At 36.9% G+C, this 22,727-nt stretch overlaps 7 protein-coding genes across 12 annotated transcripts; 3 read left to right on the plus strand and 4 right to left on the minus strand.

The window, feature by feature from the left end:
• Positions 1-3,504: 3,504 nt before the first annotated feature.
• LOC18029604 (COX assembly mitochondrial protein 2 homolog) lies at positions 3,505-4,912 on the minus strand. The gene is made up of 4 exons (XM_024149815.1): positions 4,805-4,912; positions 4,376-4,429; positions 3,981-4,085; positions 3,505-3,879 (listed from the first exon to the last, which is right to left on the minus strand). The coding sequence occupies exons 2-4, from the start codon at positions 4,418-4,420 to the stop codon at positions 3,787-3,789; spliced, it is 243 nt and encodes an 80-aa protein (XP_024005583.1). The 5' UTR covers positions 4,421-4,429; positions 4,805-4,912; the 3' UTR covers positions 3,505-3,786.
• Positions 4,913-5,052: 140 nt separating this feature from the next.
• Positions 5,053-7,052, plus strand: LOC18029605 (pentatricopeptide repeat-containing protein At4g21190). 2 transcript variants are annotated; one of them, XM_006413744.2, is made up of 6 exons: positions 5,053-5,172; positions 5,257-5,412; positions 5,505-5,603; positions 5,730-5,873; positions 5,968-6,180; positions 6,277-7,052. In XM_006413744.2, the coding sequence occupies exons 2-6, from the start codon at positions 5,326-5,328 to the stop codon at positions 6,679-6,681; spliced, it is 948 nt and encodes a 315-aa protein (XP_006413807.1). In that variant the 5' UTR covers positions 5,053-5,172; positions 5,257-5,325; the 3' UTR covers positions 6,682-7,052. The 2 variants fall into 2 exon arrangements, with proteins under 2 accessions (XP_006413807.1, XP_024004615.1); XM_024148847.1 differs by having other exon boundaries at positions 5,073-5,172; positions 5,325-5,412; positions 6,277-6,755.
• LOC18029606 (dnaJ protein ERDJ2B) lies at positions 6,855-10,370 on the minus strand. 2 transcript variants are annotated; one of them, XM_006413748.2, is made up of 9 exons: positions 10,271-10,370; positions 9,539-9,768; positions 9,357-9,452; positions 9,146-9,266; positions 8,945-9,051; positions 8,448-8,843; positions 8,232-8,351; positions 7,986-8,072; positions 6,855-7,903 (listed from the first exon to the last, which is right to left on the minus strand). In XM_006413748.2, the coding sequence occupies exons 2-9, from the start codon at positions 9,722-9,724 to the stop codon at positions 7,022-7,024; spliced, it is 1,995 nt and encodes a 664-aa protein (XP_006413811.1). In that variant the 5' UTR covers positions 9,725-9,768; positions 10,271-10,370; the 3' UTR covers positions 6,855-7,021. The 2 variants fall into 2 exon arrangements, with proteins under 2 accessions (XP_006413811.1, XP_006413810.1); XM_006413747.2 differs by having other exon boundaries at positions 9,539-9,732; positions 10,271-10,340.
• A 432-nt stretch (positions 10,371-10,802) lies between these two features.
• Positions 10,803-12,627, plus strand: LOC18029607 (pentatricopeptide repeat-containing protein At4g21170). Its single transcript, XM_006413749.2, has one exon. It carries the CDS (start codon positions 10,815-10,817, stop codon positions 12,567-12,569), a length of 1,755 nt encoding a protein of 584 aa, XP_006413812.1. The 5' UTR covers positions 10,803-10,814; the 3' UTR covers positions 12,570-12,627.
• Position 12,628: 1 nt separating this feature from the next.
• Positions 12,629-15,567, minus strand: LOC18029460 (ADP-ribosylation factor GTPase-activating protein AGD12). Of its 4 annotated transcripts, none has more exons than XM_006413753.2 (9): positions 15,488-15,567; positions 14,962-15,038; positions 14,710-14,791; positions 14,339-14,414; positions 13,933-14,096; positions 13,692-13,842; positions 13,434-13,556; positions 13,222-13,317; positions 12,629-13,117 (listed from the first exon to the last, which is right to left on the minus strand). In XM_006413753.2, the coding sequence occupies exons 2-9, from the start codon at positions 14,999-15,001 to the stop codon at positions 12,836-12,838; spliced, it is 1,014 nt and encodes a 337-aa protein (XP_006413816.1). In that variant the 5' UTR covers positions 15,002-15,038; positions 15,488-15,567; the 3' UTR covers positions 12,629-12,835. The 4 variants fall into 4 exon arrangements, with proteins under 4 accessions (XP_006413816.1, XP_006413814.1, XP_006413813.1 ...); XM_006413751.2 differs by lacking the exon at positions 15,488-15,567 and adding an exon at positions 15,357-15,477; XM_006413750.2 differs by lacking the exon at positions 15,488-15,567 and adding an exon at positions 15,424-15,472.
• A 299-nt stretch (positions 15,568-15,866) lies between these two features.
• Positions 15,867-21,297, minus strand: LOC18029461 (dolichyl-diphosphooligosaccharide--protein glycosyltransferase subunit 2). The gene is made up of 20 exons (XM_006413754.2): positions 21,190-21,297; positions 20,925-21,072; positions 20,545-20,737; positions 20,363-20,452; positions 20,072-20,134; positions 19,793-19,862; positions 19,563-19,627; positions 19,205-19,259; positions 18,949-19,055; positions 18,748-18,863; positions 18,309-18,378; positions 17,912-18,016; positions 17,718-17,807; positions 17,488-17,636; positions 17,259-17,370; positions 17,100-17,183; positions 16,892-16,972; positions 16,589-16,813; positions 16,359-16,481; positions 15,867-16,267 (listed from the first exon to the last, which is right to left on the minus strand). Exons 2-20 carry the CDS (start codon positions 21,068-21,070, stop codon positions 16,151-16,153), a joined length of 2,061 nt encoding a protein of 686 aa, XP_006413817.1. The 5' UTR covers positions 21,071-21,072; positions 21,190-21,297; the 3' UTR covers positions 15,867-16,150.
• Positions 21,298-21,488: 191 nt separating this feature from the next.
• LOC18029462 lies at positions 21,489-22,533 on the plus strand. The gene has a single exon (XM_006413755.2). It carries the CDS (start codon positions 21,506-21,508, stop codon positions 22,259-22,261), a length of 756 nt encoding a protein of 251 aa, XP_006413818.1. The 5' UTR covers positions 21,489-21,505; the 3' UTR covers positions 22,262-22,533.
• Positions 22,534-22,727: the final 194 nt, after the last annotated feature.

Below are 22,727 nucleotides of genomic sequence, written 5' to 3' on the forward strand. Positions count from 1 at the left end.
AAAATCGGTCGGAAATTTCTGACTGATTTCCGACGGACTAAACTTTCCGACGGATTTCTGACGAGCTTAACTTTTCTGACCAAACTCCGAGGGACGTGGTATTTCCGACCCTTTTCCGACGGCTCCACGATTTCCGACGAACTTCCAACAACTCTACAAATTTGTCAATTACCAACGGATTCCCGATGGATTTAGTTTTCCGACGGAAAATTGAGAGATATAGAATTCGATAATTTCCGACGGATTTCCGACGGAATATTTTTATTTATTTTCTGACCAATTTCCGACCACTCCTGTATTTTAATAAAAAAAATTATTTATAATAATTTTTAAATTTATATATATAATTACAATGCTAAATTAAAATTAAATTCGAAAGTCATTTTTATAAATAAATCTAATAATTAAACAAAATCCAATATATACAATATATCTAAGAAATCTAATAATTTTACTAGATAATATGTTACAATTCTAATTTTAAAATCTAACAATTTGCTTATAACAATCCTAACAAATAAATTTAAGAATTCTAATCTAGCATAATTTCTAACAAATAACAAAACTAATTTTTTCTTAAAATTCTAACAAAATCCAGAATAAATTCTACTTAAATTCTAACAAATTCTAACATAAAACAACCTAATTCACAAAACTAACAATTCCTATAATTCATCCTAAAATTCATCTTAACAATCCTCTAATTTTGTTTTGGATATTCAATCAATCAAACTAACAAACAATGAAAAAAACTTATAATTTTCAGGCTGATGAAGCAGATCTACGGCTATGAAAGCTTGGCGGGTCGACGGCGGCGGCGGTGGCTTCAGATCTGGCAGCGGTGGTGGTGGACTTCAGCCTGCAAAAATAAAAACCAAAAAGAGAAGCTGAGGAGAAGATAAGAAAGAAGAAAAGAAGGTGAGGAGATGCAAATCAATACCTGAGAGCTTGAGTAGCAGATCGGCGGCGAGAAGTTTCAGATCTGGGATGAATTCTGGCAGTGCCGAGCAGAAGAGCAAGAAGAAAAATGGAGAAGGAAGAAGAAGAATAGAAAGGGAGAAGAAGAATCGTGTGTAGTAAATAAAAAGAGGGGTGGTCCGTAATCGGTGGGGAATCATTAAGACTTCCGTCGGGATGCGGTCGGAAATAATTAAAAATTTTGGGAAATTTTACGCGGTTCGGTTTACGCGGTTTTATTTCGCGGGCAATTTTCGGAATCCGTCGGAAATCCGTCAGCACTCCTGACGGATTTCCGACGGACAATTAAAAAAACCTTATTTTTTCTTCACTCTCGCCATGTATATACATGTAAATTAAATTCTATACACTTAGAAAAATTTGGGAAATTCAAAAAGTCATACATCAATTTTTTTAAGATAAGATAATTTTTTTAAATCAACATAGTTATACATCAATTTTTGTAAATTATGATTTTGAAATCTACTAATAACAAACATATAAACATCATATATATATATATAATACATCAATATGTTCATATGGATCTATAATTCTTTATACACTTAGGAAAATTTGGGAAATTCACAAAGCCCGTCAGAAATCGGTTGGTAATTCCGACCGATTTCCGATGTACTATGATAATATGATGATTTTTTTTAAATAAAAAAATCATCATAGTAATACATTATACTTTGTAAATTAAAATTTTGAAATCTACTAATGACAAACATATAAAATATATCAAATTTTTGTTCAAATTTGGAACATTTATATATTACGTCGGAAATCGGTTGGAAATTTCCGACCGATATCTGACGGATTAATGATTAGGGCATAAAAAATTGCAAAAATTAATGAGATTAGTCTTTACAATAGATGATTAGATTCATATAACAACATTTCCCTTACAAATCAACATAAAACAAAAGTTATGATGAATTTTGAAATCTACTAATGAGCAACATATAACTTTCTTAAAGATATATAGAACTTAAGGTTATGTTTTAGGGTTTGATATATATTTTTGGTTAAATGATGAAAATAATCTAATTTTGAGATAAAATAACATATAACTCAATTATAATAGCTAATATCATCATAACAACCATAATTGTCAAAACAAAATTCAATTTCGATGTTTCTGAACCCTTATTCGTCGCATTTCCGTCGGAAATTCCTGACGGATTTCCCCGACCATTTTAAAAAACACATGTAAAAATCGATTTAAGCACGTGTTTTTATCATTTCCGACGGAAATCCGATAGAATATCTATCTAACTGTCAGAAATCCGTTGGAAATCTCCGACGGAATTCCGACGGATGATTGTTTAATGTTTAGGGTTTGGGAATTATTATTATTATTGTTAAAATAGTGATCATATTTATTATTAAAAATTATAAAAACATATAATCTCAATATATAATGATATAGTTCTATTTTTTCTTTTTGGTAAAATGGTGCAAAATTATATTTGACTAAAGAATGCATACATTAGTATTTTAAAATCTTGAAAACATAATAAAATTACATTTTTCATAATAATATAAATAGTATTACAAATTCATCGGAAGAATATTCTGAACTCTCGTCAAATTCGCCAATCTCTGACTCCAAAGTCAAAAGTTTAATTATTTTTATTATATCCGTCAGAAATCCGTCGGAAATATTATCAAAGTTTCGACGACTTTCCGACGGAGTTTCAAAATCGACAATTTAAAGATCCGTCGAAAATCTGTCGGAAATTTGATTAAATTTCTAACGGATTTCCGACGGAAATAATTTAAAAATAAATAAATTTTTGATTATTTTTATTACTTCCGTCGGAAAAATAATCAAATCTCCAACTATTTAAGTATCGGAAATTCCAACCGATTTCCGATGACATCTGAACCGTCGGTTATTTTAAATTTTTGGTCGGGATTCCATAGGAAATTTCCGACGGCAAAAAAACCGTCGGAAATACCGTCAGAAATCATGATGTTTTCTTGTAGTAGAATGACCATTTTCATCACGAATCTCCTCTCTCAACGTTGACCCTTAAAGAAACACTAATCTCTACTCCAAACTCGATCGAGTTTCCACTGCTTTGACTACCGCTCGAAACAAACACATTTTGATGGTTCACATGGTGTGTTTGTACTCAACGATCTTGCGTTGTGCACACCATGATTTGTTGGGTTACGACTTACGATCCGGATAAAACACTTATTCTCTTTGGCTATCAAAAAACATTTTATAAGCAATTTTGCATCTATATAGTCTAAAACAAAAAGTACTGCGAAAGTGCACATCATGTGTTCTTTTCACTGTTTGTAATTCAATGATAGCCCGAAAATGTCAGAGCAGAGCTTCTAACGTTTTGCATCATATTTCATTGAACTCAGTCCTTAATTTTGTGGTTACTTTTGCGCTATATTTCTTGTAAAACAAGCAAGTAGAAGGTGAAAGTTGGAGTCCCGTAAGACATTTTTTTTCAAGTTTAGTGATGTTCTTACCAGACTCAACAGTCTCTGAAACGGTCTTGAAGATCAAAGAGAAGATTGAGAAGTTCCGGTTTCCAAACAGACCCAATGTTAGGGAGTTTTGGAATTCGAATGCAAAAATTATTTTGTAGCCATAATTAAATGAAGTTGTGTAGCTACTTGTAAATCCATAAATAAAGATTGTTGCAGACCAAGCTAACTAGCCTTACTCTCCAGTAACCGCCTCATTACATTTCAAACCTTAAGCCTGCCCTACTCAATAGATGTATAATACCATCTTCCTGGATCGATGTAGAAACGTGTTGTTTCGCAATAGTCATATGCTCTTTATCAAACAAATGCTCAAGTCTCTGCAGTTTCTTCTTTCCTTATTTCTTTCAGTCTTTCCTGAAGTTTCTTGCTTTGTTCGAAATTGACCTTTCTCTTCACAGCTTTCTGCAAAATATTGTAAGATAGCTCTAAGACAATGCAACCAACCCCACAAAAAGAAAACTTCAAGCTGAAACGTACTTCTTTGGCTATTAGTAGTAACTAACCTCTTGGCGGAAACATCGATCAAGCTTTACTTTAAGCTCTGTACACTCTCCGAAGAATTTTCCAATCGGATGCTCTAAATGACACTTTTGGAATTCCTCAATTATCTGGAAAACATGTGACATACAGAAGAATTAGTAAAAACAACAAAAGAGAATCTCTTCTCTTGCCAAATGCAGTTATGTGGCTTAACTCCACTCATTTCTAATTGCATTGCAAGGTTTACAAAAGGTCCTGCTCTAGTAAACTAATAAAAAGATTGATACACAAAACTAACTAGGATCTTATTCTCAAAGAGGCAGTCACGCAGAGGTTACGACTAACACAGGTACAACGAAGTTAGATTTCAGAAACTAATAAATATAACTTAGGGAGAGAATAAATGACATAAACTCACCTCCAGACACATTGGATGTCTATGTGGAGTAAGTGGAGGATGCATCTTCACCTTCTGTAAGAAAAATAATAACACAAAATTCTGAATTTTTTTGAAAGCAATGGTAAAAATCAGATCTTTCACCTCTCTGCTAACAAAACCACAAGGAAATAACTGCAGAAGCGAGCAAGAAACCAATTTATAAAACTCTAATTTTGAAGCAAGAGAGAATTGATATTTGAAGCCAATACTATGATTGGTTTACTGAAAAATCAACCATTTTGCTTAAAACGATTCCCAATATAATCTGGAATTTCACGATTTTAGAAGATCAATTTCTCCAATTTAACAAAACAGGAGAGAACCACATGATTAAATTAACACATCGGTTTGATATCAAGGCGAGAACTTAATCGAAGAATAATCACGAAGAACGTAAAAAAGTGGTACCTTGATTTGGTATGTATCTCCTGATAGAGAGAATCCGAGCTCAGAAATCAGAATCACCGAAATGGGGGAAATGAGAGTCAATGAAAATTATGAGAATAGAAGCCGGGTCAACTTTTTCATATTAATGGGCCTCGTTATACTTTTTGGTTACTGGGCCTCATTATACTTTTCAGTTACTGGGCCTCATTATACTTTTCGGTTACTGGGCCTTATCCATTAGTCTACAACGCAACATTTCGTAATGTTTTGGATGATGAAAATCAGACATCAGAGGGAGCTTGGAGGACAGAGAGAAGCGCAAATATCAGAGAGAGAGAGAGAGAAGAAGAATTATCTTACCATTTTGCCTAACTGTGAAGAATCCACAGGTTAGTTGAACACTACGTGTTTTAATTCCGGAGAATTTCTGGTGGGTGATTTTCATATTTTGGAATTTCTGGGGTTTTCAACAGTGTCTATGAATTGTGTGCTGAAAAGGAAAAAGCTTTGAGATTTTGGGCTCTATGAATTGAATCCTCAGGATGCTTAGCTTGAGATATTCACTGCCTTATCTTCCTCAAACAAAGGAATCAACTAAGCTCTTCTCCAAGAGGCCTAACAATGTTGTGGTTCGTAGCTTTTTCCTTAATTCTGTTTTAAGGGTTATGTTCTTAATCTTCTTCATCAAACATCTCTCGTCGTCTAATTTAATAATCTTCAGGTTTGTGCGGCAAGAGGTCCAAGACCTCGACATCCTCGAGTATGGAAAACAAAGAAGAGAATTGGAAGTATCTCCAAGGCTGCCAAAATGCTTTCTTGTGTAAATCTCTCTTTTGACAACTTGAACATCTTCGTTTGTTTCTGCAATTTTTAGAGTCAATGATTAAAGATCCTTTTACTAATTGTTGATAACTGTGACTGAGCTGATGAATCTTGTTATCTGCAGATAAAAGAATTGTCGAATGTTAAAGAAGAAGTTTATGGAGCACTTGATTCTTTCATTGCCTGGGAATTAGAGTTCCCTCTTGTTATAGTCAAGAAGGCATTAGCTATTCTTGAAGATGAAAGAGAATGGAAGAAGATTATTCAGGTATATTTTTTATAAAGCAAGAAAAACTGTTTCATCGAGCGTCTTGTAACTTTTTAGTTGGGTGAATAAAGAAAAGGTTTTTGGAATTTCTTAGGTGACAAAATGGATGCTGAGCAAAGGCCAAGGAAGAACAATGGGAACTTACTTCTCATTACTTAATGCTCTAGCAGAAGATAACCGGCTTGACGAAGCTGAGGAATTGTGGAACAAATTGTTCATGGAACATTTAGAAGGAACTCCAAGAAAGTTCTTCAACAAAATGATCTCTATATATTACAAGAGAGATATGCACCACAAACTCTTCGAGGTATATTACTTAGTATTTGCAACCAGCAGAGAGATTCTTTCAGGCAAGTTGATGTTTAAAACTGTTGAAATAGTAATCCTTGTTTTTTTTTTTCAGGTGTTTGCTGACATGGAGGAGCTTGGAGTGAAACCGAACATTGCGATTGTGTCTATGGTTGGAAAAGTGTTTATGAAACTTGAGATGAAGGATAAGTACGAGAAGCTTATGAAGAAATATCCTCCACCACAGTGGGAGTTCAGATACATCAAAGGAAGACGCATTAAGGTCAAGGCAAAGCAGTTAAGCGAGCTAAGCGAAGGTGAAGGCGGGGTAAGCAGCGATGAAGATAAGACTGATAGTGAGATTGAGAGTAAATCTGAAATGTTTTCTGATGAGGAAGCAAACCAGGATGCTGAGGATCTCAGTGAAAATGAAGAAGACGAGAATGAACTTTTTAGTGGGAATCAAGGACAGATTGGAACTTCTAGAGAATTCTCTTTTGATCATTTGGACTCTACTTGACTTAGAATGTATGCTTCATGAGCTTTTGAGATCGTATCTTCAGTTGGATCATGTAAGGGAAAGAGATCGACGGCCAAAGTTCTCCAAAGAAGCTTTCTGGGACTGAGCTTTGGAGTTCTGACGAAAACATGACCAGAAAATTGTGAATTTTGTAAGGTTGAAGAACTTAGAAAAGTCAAAACAAGACATAAATTGAAGAGTCTACTTCTGTCAAAACCAGAAGAAAAGATTGCAAAACTCAGCAAAGAATGAAAAATGTAAAGTCTTTTGAGTATCACTGTGTAAGCTTTTAAGACAAAAAGTATTGTAATTCAGATCAAAGTTAACTCCTTTTTGATATTCAATCTTCATCTGATCCCGAGTCTTCAGAACTAGATCCCTTCTTGTTTACTTTCTTCTTCGATCCTCTCTTCTTCTTATCTTCCTCGTCCTCACTGTATTCACTTTCGTAATCCTCCTCTTCAACCTCATCTTCCTCTTCCTCCTCCATACCTTCTTCTGCAAACTCACCCTCCAAATCACGGGTCCTTTTCAAGACCTCAACTTTCAGTGATGTCTTTTGGTCACAACCAATCCAAGCATCGCTAAGGCAGAAGCAAGTCAAGTTATAAGTACCTTCTTCAGGTGCTAAGAGTTTTCCCATTACCAATCTTGACCCACTTTTAACCTTCTCAACAGCTTCTCTAACTGCATTGTTTTGAGCCTCCACGCTTGCTCCTAAACTTTCCATTGTCTCACTAATAGCATTCGATGCAGCTGTTACAGCTCCAGCTTCATCCATGAAACTAACCTTCTGAAAGAACCAGACGTTGTTTGAATCCGCAAGAAGAATCCAAAAGTTTTCCTCTTTGTGGAAAGGGAAGTAAGGCGAGTGAGGAACAGCGCCTATGAGTCCATTAGGACGTTTCAGAGTGATCCAAGCTTCAGCCGTCACAATGTCGCCTTCTTGAATTCCTTCTTCGCCTTCTGTTTTGCAAATGACTTCTATTTTCAGAGACGGTATCATTTCCAACACCTTTTCGACGTCTACAACATCGGTTTCTGACAAACCCGTCACTTCTCTGAGCAGTTTAGAACGCTCTTCCGAGCTCAGTTCTTGAAACTCTTGGAATGATTTAACTTGCAATGCTATCTTTTTAGCGATAGAGTCATTGACATGAGGGAGTTGCAAGAAAGGAGCAATGCCTTCTGAAGATGACTTCCTCGCACTAAGAGGAACAGCCTGCAATCAAAACAGCAACTTTACTTAACCTGAAAATTTGCAAATGTTTTGAGCAAAAGCAAAGTTGGAAAAATCTTAATACTTGAACAATGCATTGAGATAGCTCCATAACTCTGAGTGCAGGACTTAACCATCCACGTCCTTGTTCATTGTGAGGTATAACCGCCATCTGCATAAAACTCAAAATATCATTAAGTTTCGCGTTTAAGCACCTTTTCCGCTTCTTATGTGCAATGACTGATATAGAGTTTCAGGTAATCATCAACTTTGTAACAAGCTTTACTCTTATCAGATACAATGCAGAAAATAGAGAGTATATATATCAGACCTTCATTAAATCTTCAAGGAGACGCGGTGCAAACTCTAGAACACGCCTGAAATCCTGCTGCAGAGTCGGAGACAGAGCGGCTGATTCACGAGTTAACTGTTTCTGTATCAATAGCTCAGTCTGTTACAGAAAACAATAAGGCAGAAAAAAAAATTAGCTTTCTTTTCAAATTTAATTCGATACTTTATGTTGTAATGTGTTTAAGAAGAAAACAACCTTGATACTTGCAGGATGCTGTTTCCAAAACTTAGCTTCATCTTGTTTCATCTTCTTAGGATCTAGCTTTAGCTCGCTTTTGACAGAAGTAAAAAGGTTCTTCAAAGATTCATCATCTGATTTACGAACAGGAATCTCTGCGTATTCAGCTGCTTGGACGAAAACTTCCATAACTTTGCTCGGTGTTAAAGATGGTTGCAATGACTCGTAATATGCTTGACGAGTTTGAAGCTTAACGTAGTTCCCGGTATACTTTGATGATCTCCAGAGATAGATCGAGGCGATCACGAGCGGCAAGAGAATACATAAACCAACTGTACACAGCAACAATACCCCACCGGAATCTCCATCTATGCCTAAGATAAATTGAGGAAGAGCAATTCCCAGTTTATAACCCTGCATCAATCATATTTACACGGTTGTTGATTCATTTGAAGGAAACACACTATTATAATATGTAAACGTAAACAAACAATCATGGCCTATATTGTTATTACCTGTCTGCCATCAGGATGACCATACTTCTCAAAGTTTTCTCGGGATAACGGATCAGTTAAAGCTTGGTAAGCTTTAGCTATGGACTCCACAAAATATTTGTTGGCCTCTGTACAGTTAACAATACGGAAATGAGCAAATGATGGACATAGAACAGGATATATAATGAACTAAAAGGGAAGGATTATCGATGCATTTCCGACCTGGATCTGGATTTTTGTCAGGATGGTATTGAATAGAGAGCTTTCTATAAGCTTTCTTGATTGCTAAATCTGAAGCACCAGGTTCCAATCCAAGTATACTGAATGGCTCAAAGAGTTGATTCTGTAATAGTTCCCCAAGAAAATGCATCAAGCAAACGAATTTCGTAACCACAAGCAAGCTCGGATTAAGCATGAAGAGAAAGAGACTTACCTCACGGCTAATGTTCTTAGTGTAATAAATCAAGAAGATCATTACAAACCAGAGTAACACGACAGTCAAGTTGCTACATGAAGTGAAGTTAGAGATCTGCATAAGACAATAACTCAAACAAGTGAAAGAGGTTTATTGATTATTAATCTTCAACAATGTCAGTGGGTGAAAAAAAGAATAACCTTTTGAAAAATTGATCTCTTGTACTTCCCTGAACGCTCACACTCAAGACATTGACAATGTATGCTTCTTTGTTTCTTCGAGAAAGCGCGGCTTAGCTTCACGAATGTGTAAGGCACCAATGGAATCGCGATTATTGTCAGAATAAAAATGGGAAATAGCGCTCCATTCTCTTCTGGTTCTGCCATCTGGGACCCTTCTAGTTAAAAAAGAGCCCTTTAGATCAGAGATTCTGCAGGAAGAAAAAAAAACTCTATTTTCATAATCTGGTGACATCTAAGGAATAGAGACAGGGCCGACAAAAATTCATGTCCTGTAATCATATCCATGAAAAATTCTGGAAGAATTGGAATCACTCAACATATCATTTGCTTCCAATCTGCTGATGTTATAACCATTTTCTGTATTTTTCAACAAGATTATTGCTTTTAAAATTGATTATTAGCCATTGAGAATAGGTTTCTCGATCACAACTTGTGTTCTGTTTGTTTCACCACATTTTGTTTATACTGATCATTCAAAAGTCAAATTTGAGCTTAAAAATCTCATAAAGAAATATATAAAGGAGATCAAGAGTATACATGTGCGTAGCTCCCATATTTTTTGCTCTATATTATAAAGAATAACCGGAAAACGTACGGATGAAAGGAAAATTCAGAAAAGAAGCGGATTCGATTGCATGCCAGGAAAACTGTAATATGAAGAAAAAAAGCAACTAAGTAAGAAAAAAATACCTGAATTGAGTCTCGGTAACTGAGAAAGAAAGAAAGAAAAATGTTGACTTTAAAGTTTAAAATCGAATTGAGAAACTGAAGAAGACGAAGAAGAAGTGAGCCAGGTTTATCAATGGGGAAGAACCAGAAGAGGTGATGAATCAGCAACACCAATGAAAATGCGACACGTGACAATAATTATGAGACATTGTACGCAGCGTTTTTGACCACTGTTTAGGAAATTGAGTAATGACATTTGACTGTCTTAACTGTGTTATAAGACCAAGATCCAAAGGACAAATCTTTGTGAGTTTAACTTTGTGGTTGTGTTTGGGGATAGATCGTTTCGGAATCGTCTCTGTTTTTGCATGTCCAATGTTTTGGTAAGAAGAAACATCGCGTATAAAGTTTTGTCCTTTGTCACTCGCCAGTGAGTATTGTCTCTTGACCAACTTCCTTAAACCCTTTGAGAATGAAATTCTGGTTAAAAAGGAAAAAAAAAAGAACAGATTTTTCCCATTAGTGTTTTACAAAACCCCAGCAAATGTCAGAGTTAAGCAACTAAATGGTTCTTCTGCACAAAAGTTTTGGATTTTTCAAACGATTCTCGACCTCAGCGACTCCATCGACATCCTCTGCTTCCGATTGGAAAACCCAAGTGTCACTGTTCCGATTAGCCACCGAAATCTCTTCGATCCTCTTACAAAGACGCGACTGGATCACTCATCTCAAACATGTTAAATCCAAACTCCCCAGGTCAACACTTACACCACCTATATTCCTCCGGATCCTCCGCGAAACTCGAAAATCCCCTAAAACCACTCTTGATTTCTTCGATTGGGCCAAAACCCATCTCCGGTTCGAGCCGGATCTCAAATCCTGTTGTCGAGTAATCCAAGTTGCTACCGAAACAGGTCTCTTGGAACGAGCAGAAGCCTTCGTGCGTCCTCTGATTGAAACCCATTCCGTGTGTGTGATCGTTGGATCGATGCATCGGTGGTTTGAAGGTGAAGTTTCACTCTCTACTTCTCTAAGCTTAGTTCTTGAGTGTTATGCCTTGAAGGGTAGCTACCAAAACGGCTTGGAAGTGTTTGGTTCGATGAGAAGATTGAGACTTTCGCCTTCTCTTCGCGCTTATAACTCTCTTCTTGATTCTCTGGTTAAAGAGAAACAGTTTAGATTGGCTTTGTGTTTGTACAGTGCCATGGTTCGAAACCGGGTTGTCTCTGATGGGTTAACTTGGGATTTGGTAGCTCAGGTTTTGTGCGAGCAGGGAAAATTTAAGAGTGTTGTTAAGTTGATGGAAACAGGTGTTGAAAGCTGCAAGATTTACACCAATCTTGTGGAATGTTATAGCAGAAATGGGGAATTCGATGCGGTGTTTAGTGTAATACAGGAGATGGATGCCAAGAAACTGGAGCTAAGTTTCTGTTCGTACGGTTACGTATTGGATGATGCCTGTAGATTGGGAGATTCTGAATTGATCGATAAGGTTCTTGGTTTAATGGTAGAGAAAGAGTTTCTAACTTTAGATGATTCAACTGTGAATGATCAGATTATTGAAAGGCTCTGCGATATGGGGAAAACGTTTGCCTCTGAGATGCTTTTCCACAGAGCTTGTAATGGTGGAACAGTTCGGGATCGGACATACGGTTGTATGTTGAAATCGCTGTCTGTAATAGGGAGAACAAAAGAAGCTGTTGATGTATATCGATTGATTTGTCGGAAAGGTATTACGGTACTTGATGAGAGTTGTTATAAAGAATTTGCAAATGCTCTATGCAGAGATGATGATAATAGCTCAGAGGAAGAAGGTGAATTGCTTATAGATGTTATCAAACGCGGTTTTGTTCCTTGTACACTCAAGTTATCAGAAGTTTTAGCATCTCTGTGTCGGAAAAGAAGATGGAATCGCGCAGAGAAGCTTCTAGATTCGGTTATGGAAATGGAGGTCCATTTCGATTCCTTTTCATGCGGGTTATTGATGGAGCGTTATTGCAGAAGCGGGAAGTTAGAGAAAGCGATGGTGCTACATGAAAAGATAAAGAAGATGAAAGGAAGTTTGGATGTGAATGCTTATAACGCGGTTCTTGATCGGCTTATGATGAGGCAAAGAACTATGGTGGAAGAAGCGGTTCAAGTGTTCGAGTACATGAAAGAGATGAATACAGTGAACAGCAAGAGTTTTACAATCATGATTCATGGGTTGTGTCGTGTGAAGGAGATGAAGAAAGCTATGAAATCTCATGATGAGATGTTGAAATTGGGGTTGAAACCTGATTTAGTAACTTATAAGCGTCTTATCTCAGGTTTCAGATGAAACATTTTGATCAGATTTGAGTTTGTTTGTGTAGACAGCTTTGAAGATCTAAATGAATCAAAACATATGCATCCATCTGAGTTATACAACTGGTCTAATCTGTAAAAATAGCATTACAAACCAAAGAGAGTTTTCAAGAATAAAGTTTCAAAATTTCTCAAACAAGAACAAAGGGGGATAAAGTTAAAAAAAAACTTGAAATGAATGAATACAATAATAAGTTTTTTTTTCATATATATTTAGTGAGCCTATAATAGTTTGCTATTTTATTGGTCAAGAGGCAGCCACTCCACTTCTAGTTCTAATTCACCTGATTCAACATTCTGAAGCTTGATTTGAACCTCTTGTTTCACTTTCCCATCTGCAATGTTGATGATGCTATCCTCTATTAAGGCATTGTCGTGTGATTTCAGCCATTTTCCAATCTGCATATCTCCAAACATTTCAGGGTCCCCAAAAGCCATTGCAGATGTAATCAGAGGCTGGATATCAATCTCAGCTTCTCCCATTATGTCATCAGCAGAAAATGTGTCATAATCAAACACTTGCTGCAAATGCCAGAAAAACGCAAACAAACCCGTAAGGAAACACTTTTATTAAAGATTCATCAAAAGTGGAAACTGATTTGGATGTTTTAGTCTCAAGCTTTTACCAACTTCACTGAGCCATAGTTATGAGGGACAGAGAGCATGAGTTCCTCGTTCCAGACCGGGTTTAAGTTGCTCTTCATTACAGTTGATTGTACAGTCTGGTTATATGATGAAAAAAATCAGCAAATGAAATAACCATAACAATCACTAGAACAATTGTAAAAACATATAAAGATGAAACCTTTCAAGATTCAAAAGTATTCACTTAATTCACCTGTTGTCCTAGAGTCAACACAACATAGGGATCGCTTGTCATCATATCTCGGATGGCTAAATTGGTACCCTTTTTGAGAGTCACCTTCAACATTCCAATAAACTCAACCATGCCTTCAAGTTGCTGTCATTGTTTAAATTTTCAAAACCGAGATGATAAATTTTCAAAACCGAGATGAAATGTGTTAAACACCATGAATCACAAGACTGAGCAATGTCTAAGGAGTTCACTTTATTCGATTATAAAAAGAAGCTTTACCGGCTGTTGCGATGATGAGTTTGTGCGAAAGCTATCTATAATCTTTTTAGATAGGCTTGATGAAAGATATGCTGGATTCTTTGTACTAGAGCCTTTCACAGATGTGATCCGCAAGCTTGGTTTCAGAAACTCTTGGAGCTCATATTTTGACCTGAAAATTAGGATTTGTGAATATGAATATCCACTAATGCATTTACAATATTTGGTATAAAACACTATTTATGAGGTTCTAGCAACGTACCTGATAAACCTCATACGCTGGTCGTGACTAGCATCAGGTCCAGGCTTAGAGCTACCTTCAGGTATAAATGCCTCGTAAATTGAATTCGCAGAGGCATTTCCTCCAATTTCAATCATAGAATCCACTTCTTCATCGGACCATTCATCTAATGTCACAGATAAGACCTGGAAACACCCAATACCATCAATACAACTTGCAAAAGATTCTGTCAAGAAGTATTGGTGAAACAAAATGAATGTTAAGAGGAAACGTCTCTGCATTCCAAACATCATGTTAATTTTTCCAAAACAAGTATAACATCTCCACAGGAGCATTTCTAACTTCTAAACATCTTAGTGCAATCTAATGGAATTTTTGCACCAAAGAAAAACAAAACATAGACGGAGAAGCATAGATTCATCATCACCTTTGAGATATGAGTGCCAAGGCTTCTGTGCACACCGCAACATTTTAAGCAAATGAACACTCCGATATTTGCTGACCTGTAATAAGGCAATGAAGAAAAGTTTATATACAAAATAGTTAACAAACACAAAAATGCACAAGTAGGAAGTAAGATTGTAAGATCCACGGCAAGAAGACAAAAACATACAGAACCCCAAAATAATGGAATGAGAGACGGTTGATAAAATCACCAAAATTGCTGAACAGGCTTTGAAAGAAAAAGCTCAGCTTCTAAGGTTATATGACTTTAGGTGTCATATTGCAAACTGGTAGAGAAGCATCCAACAAACTACAGTACAACAGAAGATTAAAAACGCGTATCTGGAAACTTACGCCCATTTAGGATCTGGAGCGCCACAATCAGCGCAGACTCGGTTATCAGATTGATTTAAAAGATCCCTTATTCTCCTTTTACCTGTGAAGCAACAAAGGTGAATTGAGTCACAACAAATGAAGAATCCTATAAATCTCACACCACAAAATCAGATTTACCAGCCAGAAGTACAAACAAGATTAATATATGAACACACAAAAGAAACTCAACTTCCTTTGGAGAAATGAATAAGAAACTAAAAACAGCAATACCTGAGCCAGGCTTTCCTAGTCCGGCTGCAGAATGACTCATTGCTCTTCTAAAGAGCTAACAATCATCAAACACAATCCTGCACAGAACGAAGGAAACACCCATCAAAGAAAAATCTCAACTTTGAATGATTCTTAAGGAGATCAAAACTCTGCTTTGAAACTTTCAAAACCAGACAAGTTGGGAAAACCACGACCACATAATCACCAGAAAGGGATAAAGAAATGTAGATCATCCGTATCCATTCACGAACCAGATATTCAAAATAATTGATAGGAAAATAAATCCGATTTCTTTTTTTGGTTATGGCAAATATAAGAACGAAAATTTCGATCTTTAACCATTCCTGAAACCATTTCAACGACGAAATCACGAGCAGGGGAGAAAGTCGACTTACAAAGAATGAAAATTGAAATTAAAACTTGATGATGCAGAAAATCGATGAAGAAAGATGAGAAATTTACGCAAGGAATGAGAATATGTACGGAATTGGAACAAGGAGATATAGATTGGATTGAACGTTCTTACCAATGACAGGAGAGAGAGAGAGAGATTCTTACACAACTTTTCAGATGTAACAAATAATTATTATCTACAAATGACAACTACGTGCTTTCTTTTACTATTCTTTTTAATTTTATCATTGAAATGTAAAGTTTGCAACTTGTAACGGTGCCATGTTAAGGGTCAAATACCTAGTATATTTCCTTGTCGTTGACTCGTTTCTGGTTTCCTTTTATAAATAAAAGTCTATAATTATATGAGAGCGACCAAAAAAAAAACAAATTTGAGATTAGTTCAAGTTCGGTTTATTAGGTAGGAAAATTTTGTTTACCATTCAGACTAGAAGTTCAATTCTATAATAAAGTTTCAATTCAATTGGGGTTTTATGCACAGCCTTTTCAAATTTCTTTAATTTGGTTCCGAACTGAGCTTTACAACTAACACTGTCACTGCTACAGTTTAAATGATTACGAAACTCGTTTGAATTTGGTTCTGCAAATACGGTTCAACGGAAAAGGCAAGAAAAGAAAACTCTTGTTGATTAACTTTTAAGACTAAGCTATGAAATCCTTTGGAATTGTCTATCACCATAATCTATATAAGTAACTGCTACAAAACTGGAATAGAAAAACACAGCTCCAGGGAAACACAGAATCCAAAAAAAGATCCATCATAGCGATAACTTCTTCAAGCAGATTTCAACTTGTTCGATGCTGATGCGAGGTGAGAGAGTGTTCTATGTCCGACGAACAACAGAAACACTCCCAACAAAGAAAGATACTTGAGAGTCGTGAACAGATCAAGCTGTAGAATGCAAACAAAACAAAAGAAAATTATTATTTTTGATGCAATGGTCCTAATAATCTTAAAACAAGAACCGGTTTTGAAAACTTGCCTTCAACCAGAAGAGCACGTAGAGAAGCAGAACAGCTCCAATCCCGCCATGAAAAAGCAAAGCTGATGTTGCAGGTCCAACCGATGATGGGAAGCTCTTTATGTTCACTCCCAACCGCATAAGCTGAAACGGAATAAAGTTTATATGATTTGTGAAACAAATGAAATGATGTTTTTTTTTTTTTCTGGATTTACTTTTCTGAATCTATTTACAGGCGAAAGGAGACTGACCCCAATAAGGAAACCGATGAATGGGAGAACGATAAGACCCAAGAAAACTAGTGAAAGCTGTTTTGCTGGGAGCTTTTCAGGAACCCGAAAGATGTGTGATATTTCAGCCTTTGGTCCATATCTTGAGTAAGGGTCAGTGGACTGTAGAGGAGGTCGAGGCGCCTTCTCTGGACGTTCTGGTAGGTCCAGTTCGATGTGGCCAATATTACTCAATAAAGAGTTCTCCTGAAAACCAGAATTCACATTTGGCTTAAGTTTCGGAGAGTGAACTCAACTACACTAGGCTGAAAGAACAGTCTTTACCATAGAAGCATCTCCAATAGTTAGCTGAATCTCATATTTACCAGAGAGGTAGTAGAGCGTCTCAACCAATCCAAGAAAATCCTAAAAGAAAAAATAACATTAAATCATTAATATAGTATTAACGATGTCATAAGTTTCACCAAAATTGACCCTAGCAATAAGAGAATAGGTCAAAAGCAATTCAAAAATGTAATTTAAAAAACTTAACTATAACTATTTCAGACTTCTTTCCAGAAGTTTTCATGAGAAAGATATGCTCGACCTGTGACTCATGTTTCAGCTTGAGAAATGCCTGCATGGAAGTAAGCAAGTCAAGAAAGTGATCAGGGCAAACCTATTAATAAAGCGGACTCGGGAATGAACAAACCTGGTGTGGCTTAAAGACATGGCCAAGTGGACTAGTTAACTGGAACGACAGGCGTAGCTTTTGGAGGTGGTTTGCTGATAATGATACCGCCCCATCTTTAGTCAAATCTAGCCTAGAAAAGTTGCAAAAGAGAGCCAACAAACAAAATGATGATAAGCACAACAAGAAAGTTGAAAAAAAAATTTGTAAGCAACAAATGGTACTAACTACTAAGATACAGGTGTCATACTTTTTCTGAGATTCGACGCTCCCAACGTCACTGTCAAGTACAGCAATTTCTGCATTCTCAATGCTAATAGCTCCTGTGGCGGCTATAGGCACTTTTGTTTGAGCTTCGGTTATGTATACTTTTTCATGTGCCGAATCATCCAGCAAAATCTGAAGAAAACGAAGCTTATCAAGTTCTTAACCTACATTTAAATGAATTCTTTAAGTGTGATATATTAATAAGAGCAATACCTCAAATATAAATGTATACTTTCCGACATCAAAGTTCTTAGGAAAGGAGTCCAGGAAGTATGTTGCACTCTCAGCGTCAAACTTAAGCTCCTGTACCCCAAAAATGTCATGGAAACATGTAAATCGGTTTAACGCATAGAAAAGGGAACATTCACAATGCGAGCCCAAACAGTCAGAGAAGCTACATTATTTACCTGGTTGTTAATTACAGAAGAACCCTTTGATCCAGAACTTAGAGCTTGTACGAGCTTCACACCAAGAGCTGGTGCCTTAGAACCGAGTACAGTGCTAACTTTAACCTAGTTCCAAATATAGAGGATAAAATATTAAAATAATATACAAAAGTAAATGGAAGAAGGGTCAACTAGAATGGATCATTATCAAAGAGATGAGAGATCTCTAGAAAAAATATGCAATGCTATGAGACAGAGCAATCTCTAAACCAAATACCAGCTAAAACCAGAAAATCCAAAGTTTTGACTTTCCTTACGAAAAGTACCACACCCAGGACTCTGAAGAGAATGTATACAACCAAATGTAACATCTCAAACTATGCCTGTCACATCTTGATGCAAGTTTATGATGAAATACCTTCAGAGGCTCTTTCTTCGTCAATGAGATGACAGTAGATGGGAGAGACAAGATGAGTGGAACAGAGAACCTGAAATGATAGAGAAGGACCATAGAACATATTATTGTTCCCATAGAATGGTAAAGGTTAAGCGATAGCATAATAAACGAACAAGTGGTTGAAGTTTCGCTAGTGTTCAAATTTTTAAACTTCTACTCTTCTCTACTGATATCATTCCTTCAGCTCAAAATTCTAAAATAGAGGACATCAAGCCCTTCAGAACATTTTGACATGCAGGGAGAAACAGTTTTCCTCTAGCAAAAGCCACTATTAAAGCAGAATTAACAAAAAGTCCTTGTATCACTTAAGTCAATTCAACATTACTCAATTCTCGTCTAAGATGTGTACTGAAAAAAACCAAAGAGAAATTGCATAAAGGGGGCATGAAAGTAGCATTGCCTGTTGTCTTCCAAACAAGCTAGTGCATCTATTTGGTTGAAGAAGTCCTTGGCATCACCAGGAATTCCAACACCGAGAAAGAACTTAGCCAAACCAACTATCTTATCACCCGGAAGCTGCATGAGAGAATGGAAAGGTGAAGGTGAATTATCAACACATCTGACAGAATGCAGGATAAAAAGAAATGTGGTTATTACGTACCTTCAATCCTGTGGATTCTGAAGCTGAAAATAAAGTGAGCCCTCTAATTACTGATGCAGTTGTTGTGATCGGGCCTTGACTTCCATCGAAGTAAAATGTCCCATCGTCTAATAGAACAAAAAATAAATTAATCAACCATACAAATGCAAATCCAAACTGAAAAAACTTCGACGTGACTGAAGAAGATCTCATATGTATACACATAATATAGCAAGTAGTTTACTGCACATAATGTAGCAAGTAATTTACTGCATACCATATGTTTCGATACTGTCAAAAAGCTTCAGGATACCCGTCTTCAATGTCTGGATCTACAAGATGATAAACATGAATGATGATATCATCATATGACCATATGACCAAGTAATATCAACCAAACTACCAGATAAAATGGCAAAAACGCATAACCAGATAAAAATGTCAGGTAAACATGAATAATCTTCCCTGTAGCTACGCCTTGGAATTTAAAATGATCAAAATACAGTTTGTTTTTTAGCTACTCAGAGATTCCAGAACCAAAAGTAAACCAGCTCTAAAACCAAAAACTCGTAAATGTCTCATTAAAATATATTCTCAGGAAATTAGTAGTATAACGCACCAAAGATCTCACTTACCAATGATTGATCAATATCTGAAGGTGCTAATGAAATCACTCCAGCTAGCGTTTCCAAGGCTAAGCCTGAAGGAAAAAAAAATCTGATGTTTAGAAGGATGAGAAAAAAAAACAGAGCAAAAGAAGTGGACAAGTTGAAGCAAGAAAGGAAGGGATAACTAATCTAAAAGGTTCGTCACTAACGTTTAGCATCGTGAAATAGGAAAGGTTAATCCAATAAGTAATACTTACCAGCAGCAAAGGTGCTTGATTCCGGATTGTTGGAGCTGTAGCGCCATCTTCCATCACTCTGACTAAGGGTCTGATACAAATTCATTATATGAGCCAAATAATACTAAAAAAAAATCATCTAAGTAGCATGCAATATACTAACTGAATATCGGTAACATGTCAAAGCTATATAAACTTCTACCAAGGTCTATAATTGATAGTTCGTAAAGAGACTGTACTAAGTAACATCTGATATTTCAAAAAAAAAAAAAAAACTAGGTAAGCTAAACAAGTTCAAACCTTGATGGAACGGAAAACGGCTTCGGCATCTCCAAGACTTACATCAGTTCCAGAAAATTGCTCCTGCATTTATGGAAAGGTAAGGTCAAACCTGAAGCCAGCAAAAAAAAGCAGGAGAACAAAGCTAATGGAATGAAATCAGATTATCACGATCAGAGGTACATTCTGCAAAAAAATTCTCATACTTTCAATTCTCACGAAAAGTAAGAAAACTCTCTCAGTAGTACTTTATGGAAAAAAGAGAAAGCAATTCCACTCAAGACGTCCATCCAAAAGTCTAATTCGCATTACCTTAACAAGCACCAAGCCTCTGACAGAATAGTAGAAGTCAAGCAATGACTTGGCATCTTTAACAACAGCTTGAAGTGTAGAAACAATGTCCTTCAAAAGAGGAAAAGAAAGAACAGATAAACTCACTCTATCCTCTTACAGGTAAAAGACCTTTGCATTACTGAGAGGAGACAATTGCTTACCTTGGGAGCATCTTCTCCAGTTTTGCATTTTAGAATTCCATTAACGTTTAACGCATAGAATGCATCCTTCAGAGTAGAAGAAGGCGATCCAAGAACTTTAACTACGTTTTCACAAGTCGCTGAGCTTAGATCAGACTTTTTATCAACTCCAAGAATCTCCAAAGTCTTTAACGCTTCATATGCCTCCTCCAAGCTGATCATAACAAAACCGCAAATTTAAATGGGTCCGTAAAAAAATCGTATACTAAACAAACAAACCCTGAGCTCTAACGAGCAACGAAGACGTAATCAGTAAAATGTGGTAATACAACATAGCTTGAGACAATGTTACAATATGTAACAAAACGAAATCAAATTGTGGTTTTTTAAGAGAAACCAACCTTTTGTAGGATCCATCGACTGGTACGAAGACATCTAGAGCCGCAGATCGGTGAGAGTCTGAAATCGGCTGAAAAACCGAAGCAGCACCGCAAATTGCTACGGCGAGTATTAAAACTATAAATCGTACAAGACCTCCGGCCATCATTACTGCATCAGAACAAATCAAAATCTAAACAATCACGCATCTACGACGGAAAGATCGTCGATAAAACTACCGAAGACAAAGAAGCTTAAGCTTTGTACAGATCGGAAGTAGATACGTACAGGGAAATGAAGTGGATCAGAAGCCGGCGAGTCTCAGTAGTCAACGGAGACTGTGGTTTGATGGAGCGTTGGATCGATCTAATGGCTTTGGAGAAGAAGATGAACCAGAAAGGCTAAAAAATGAGTGTAGTGTTTGATGACAGTAGCTGATATGACCGATCTACCCTCACTTTATAACTTAATTTACACTCCATTCACAATGTGAGTATTCTTGCGAAACGACGACGTATGATGAAACCCTAAACCCCTCCGAATACATTTCTCAACCACCATTTTCATTCAAACGGAGAGGACTTGTGGAAACCGGAATCTCAGCATGATCCGATTCGCGAGATCAAAATCAACAATCGACTCACTGACCTACGATCTTGTCCAGAGATGCTACGCTAGTGGAACCCCCAAGGGAAAGTCGAAGCTGAAGACAAACCAAGCGTTGAAGCGAAACAAAATCACCACCAAAAAAGGCGGTGGTGGCGGCGGCGGAGGAGGTGGAGGTGGGGAGGAAGCGGTGAAGGGAAAAGGAAGAATCTCCGATGAGAAGCAGAAGCTATACGATCAATGCCTAAACGCTCCTTGCCCTGTTCGTTACCTGAGGCCCAAGGAGATCGAGCGAGAAGCGAAGCGAGAGAAGCTAGGGCTAATCAGCAAGGAGAGGCAGCGAGAGATCGAGATCCAGAAAAAAGGAGGACCTTTCACGATGGAAGTCACCGAGGAGCCGATGAGGATCGGGACTCCAGGATTGGATTACATTTCGTTAGGGATTTTCACGGAAGACGAGTTACCCAAGTACAAGGTCACGGTGGAGGACGGGAAGAGACTCGCCAAGGAGTACAGTAGAGTGCTTATGAGAGAGCACAGAGCGAGACGTGTTGCTGAGAGTAATCTGTTGAAGCTGAAGAAAGCGGCGATAGAGGCGTTGCCGGAGAATCTGAAGAAGGCAGCTTTAGAGCCTGATTTGACTCCGTTTCCGGCGAATCGTGGAATGGCTACTCTTACACCTCCTATTGAAGGGTATCTCGAGAGGATTATGAATGCAGCTAAGAAGAGCTCAAGTAAAGAGAAGTTGAGATGATCATTAAGAGGTTAGAGATTTTGTGTTTTGGATGAGATGAGTTTTGTCAATTGGGTTCTGATCAAATCTGATATAAAGATGGTCATAGTGCTTACCACTCTATAGTAGAACACTTGTTGAAGCTTAAAAGTTTAAATTTTTTTTTTTAACTTTCTTCTGTTTGAGATTGAGTAACTTCATATCAGCATTCTGAGTAGTGAAGTTGTTTAGGCTGAAAGTCACTGGTAATAACAATTGGAATTATCCTCTAATTGGAGGCTAACTCTTTTGTATCTCTCTTCCTTGATCTTGTTTGTACATTCATATTCCTTCTTTTAAATCTTCATTGTGTATTCTATGTATATACAGAGTACACCTTGGTCTCTCGCCTCATTTGATCTCTTGGGTTTGTGCACATATAGGATGTCTCTTCATTTCTACTGACTTTTGTTTGGCCACTGGGTAAAGTAATCAAATTGAAAAGTTA

Source organism: Eutrema salsugineum, unplaced genomic scaffold (genome assembly GCF_000478725.1).
Source record: "Eutrema salsugineum unplaced genomic scaffold, Eutsalg1_0 scaffold_1, whole genome shotgun sequence".
Classification (NCBI taxonomy): Eukaryota; Viridiplantae; Streptophyta; class Magnoliopsida; order Brassicales; family Brassicaceae; genus Eutrema; species Eutrema salsugineum.

Coding starts and splice junctions, on each gene's coding strand:
- LOC18029606 (XM_006413748.2), bottom strand. CDS start 9,724: ATGGCAGAACCAGAAGAGAATGGAGCGCTATTTCCCATTTTTATTCTG. Junction 9,267..9,356: donor CTAAGAACATTAGCCGTGAG/GTAAGTCTCTTT, acceptor GAACTATTACAG/AATCAACTCTTTGAGCCATT. Junction 8,073..8,231: donor TCCTTGAAGATTTAATGAAG/GTCTGATATATA, acceptor AGTTTTATGCAG/ATGGCGGTTATACCTCACAA.
- LOC18029461 (XM_006413754.2), bottom strand. CDS start 21,070: ATGATGGCCGGAGGTCTTGTACGATTTATAGTTTTAATACTCGCCGTA. Junction 16,973..17,099: donor AGAAGTCTGAAATAGTTATA/GTTAAGTTTTTT, acceptor TTTTTCTTTTAG/GATTTTCTTGGATTGGTTGA. Junction 16,268..16,358: donor ACGTGCTCTTCTGGTTGAAG/GCAAGTTTTCAA, acceptor TGCATTCTACAG/CTTGATCTGTTCACGACTCT.
- LOC18029462 (XM_006413755.2), top strand. CDS start 21,506: ATGATCCGATTCGCGAGATCAAAATCAACAATCGACTCACTGACCTAC.
- LOC18029604 (XM_024149815.1), bottom strand. CDS start 4,420: ATGCATCCTCCACTTACTCCACATAGACATCCAATGTGTCTGGAG. Junction 4,086..4,375: donor GACATCCAATGTGTCTGGAG/GTGAGTTTATGT, acceptor CATGTTTTCCAG/ATAATTGAGGAATTCCAAAA. Junction 3,880..3,980: donor ATCGATGTTTCCGCCAAGAG/GTTAGTTACTAC, acceptor AATATTTTGCAG/AAAGCTGTGAAGAGAAAGGT.
- LOC18029605 (XM_006413744.2), top strand. CDS start 5,326: ATGCTTAGCTTGAGATATTCACTGCCTTATCTTCCTCAAACAAAGGAA. Junction 5,874..5,967: donor AATGGAAGAAGATTATTCAG/GTATATTTTTTA, acceptor GGAATTTCTTAG/GTGACAAAATGGATGCTGAG. Junction 6,181..6,276: donor TGCACCACAAACTCTTCGAG/GTATATTACTTA, acceptor TTTTTTTTTCAG/GTGTTTGCTGACATGGAGGA.
- LOC18029460 (XM_006413753.2), bottom strand. CDS start 15,001: ATGAGTCATTCTGCAGCCGGACTAGGAAAGCCTGGCTCAG. Junction 13,843..13,932: donor CAGCGTATGAGGTTTATCAG/GTACGTTGCTAG, acceptor CCTAATTTTCAG/GTCAAAATATGAGCTCCAAG. Junction 13,557..13,691: donor ACTCATCATCGCAACAGCCG/GTAAAGCTTCTT, acceptor AAACAATGACAG/CAACTTGAAGGCATGGTTGA.
- LOC18029607 (XM_006413749.2), top strand. CDS start 10,815: ATGGTTCTTCTGCACAAAAGTTTTGGATTTTTCAAACGATTCTCGACC.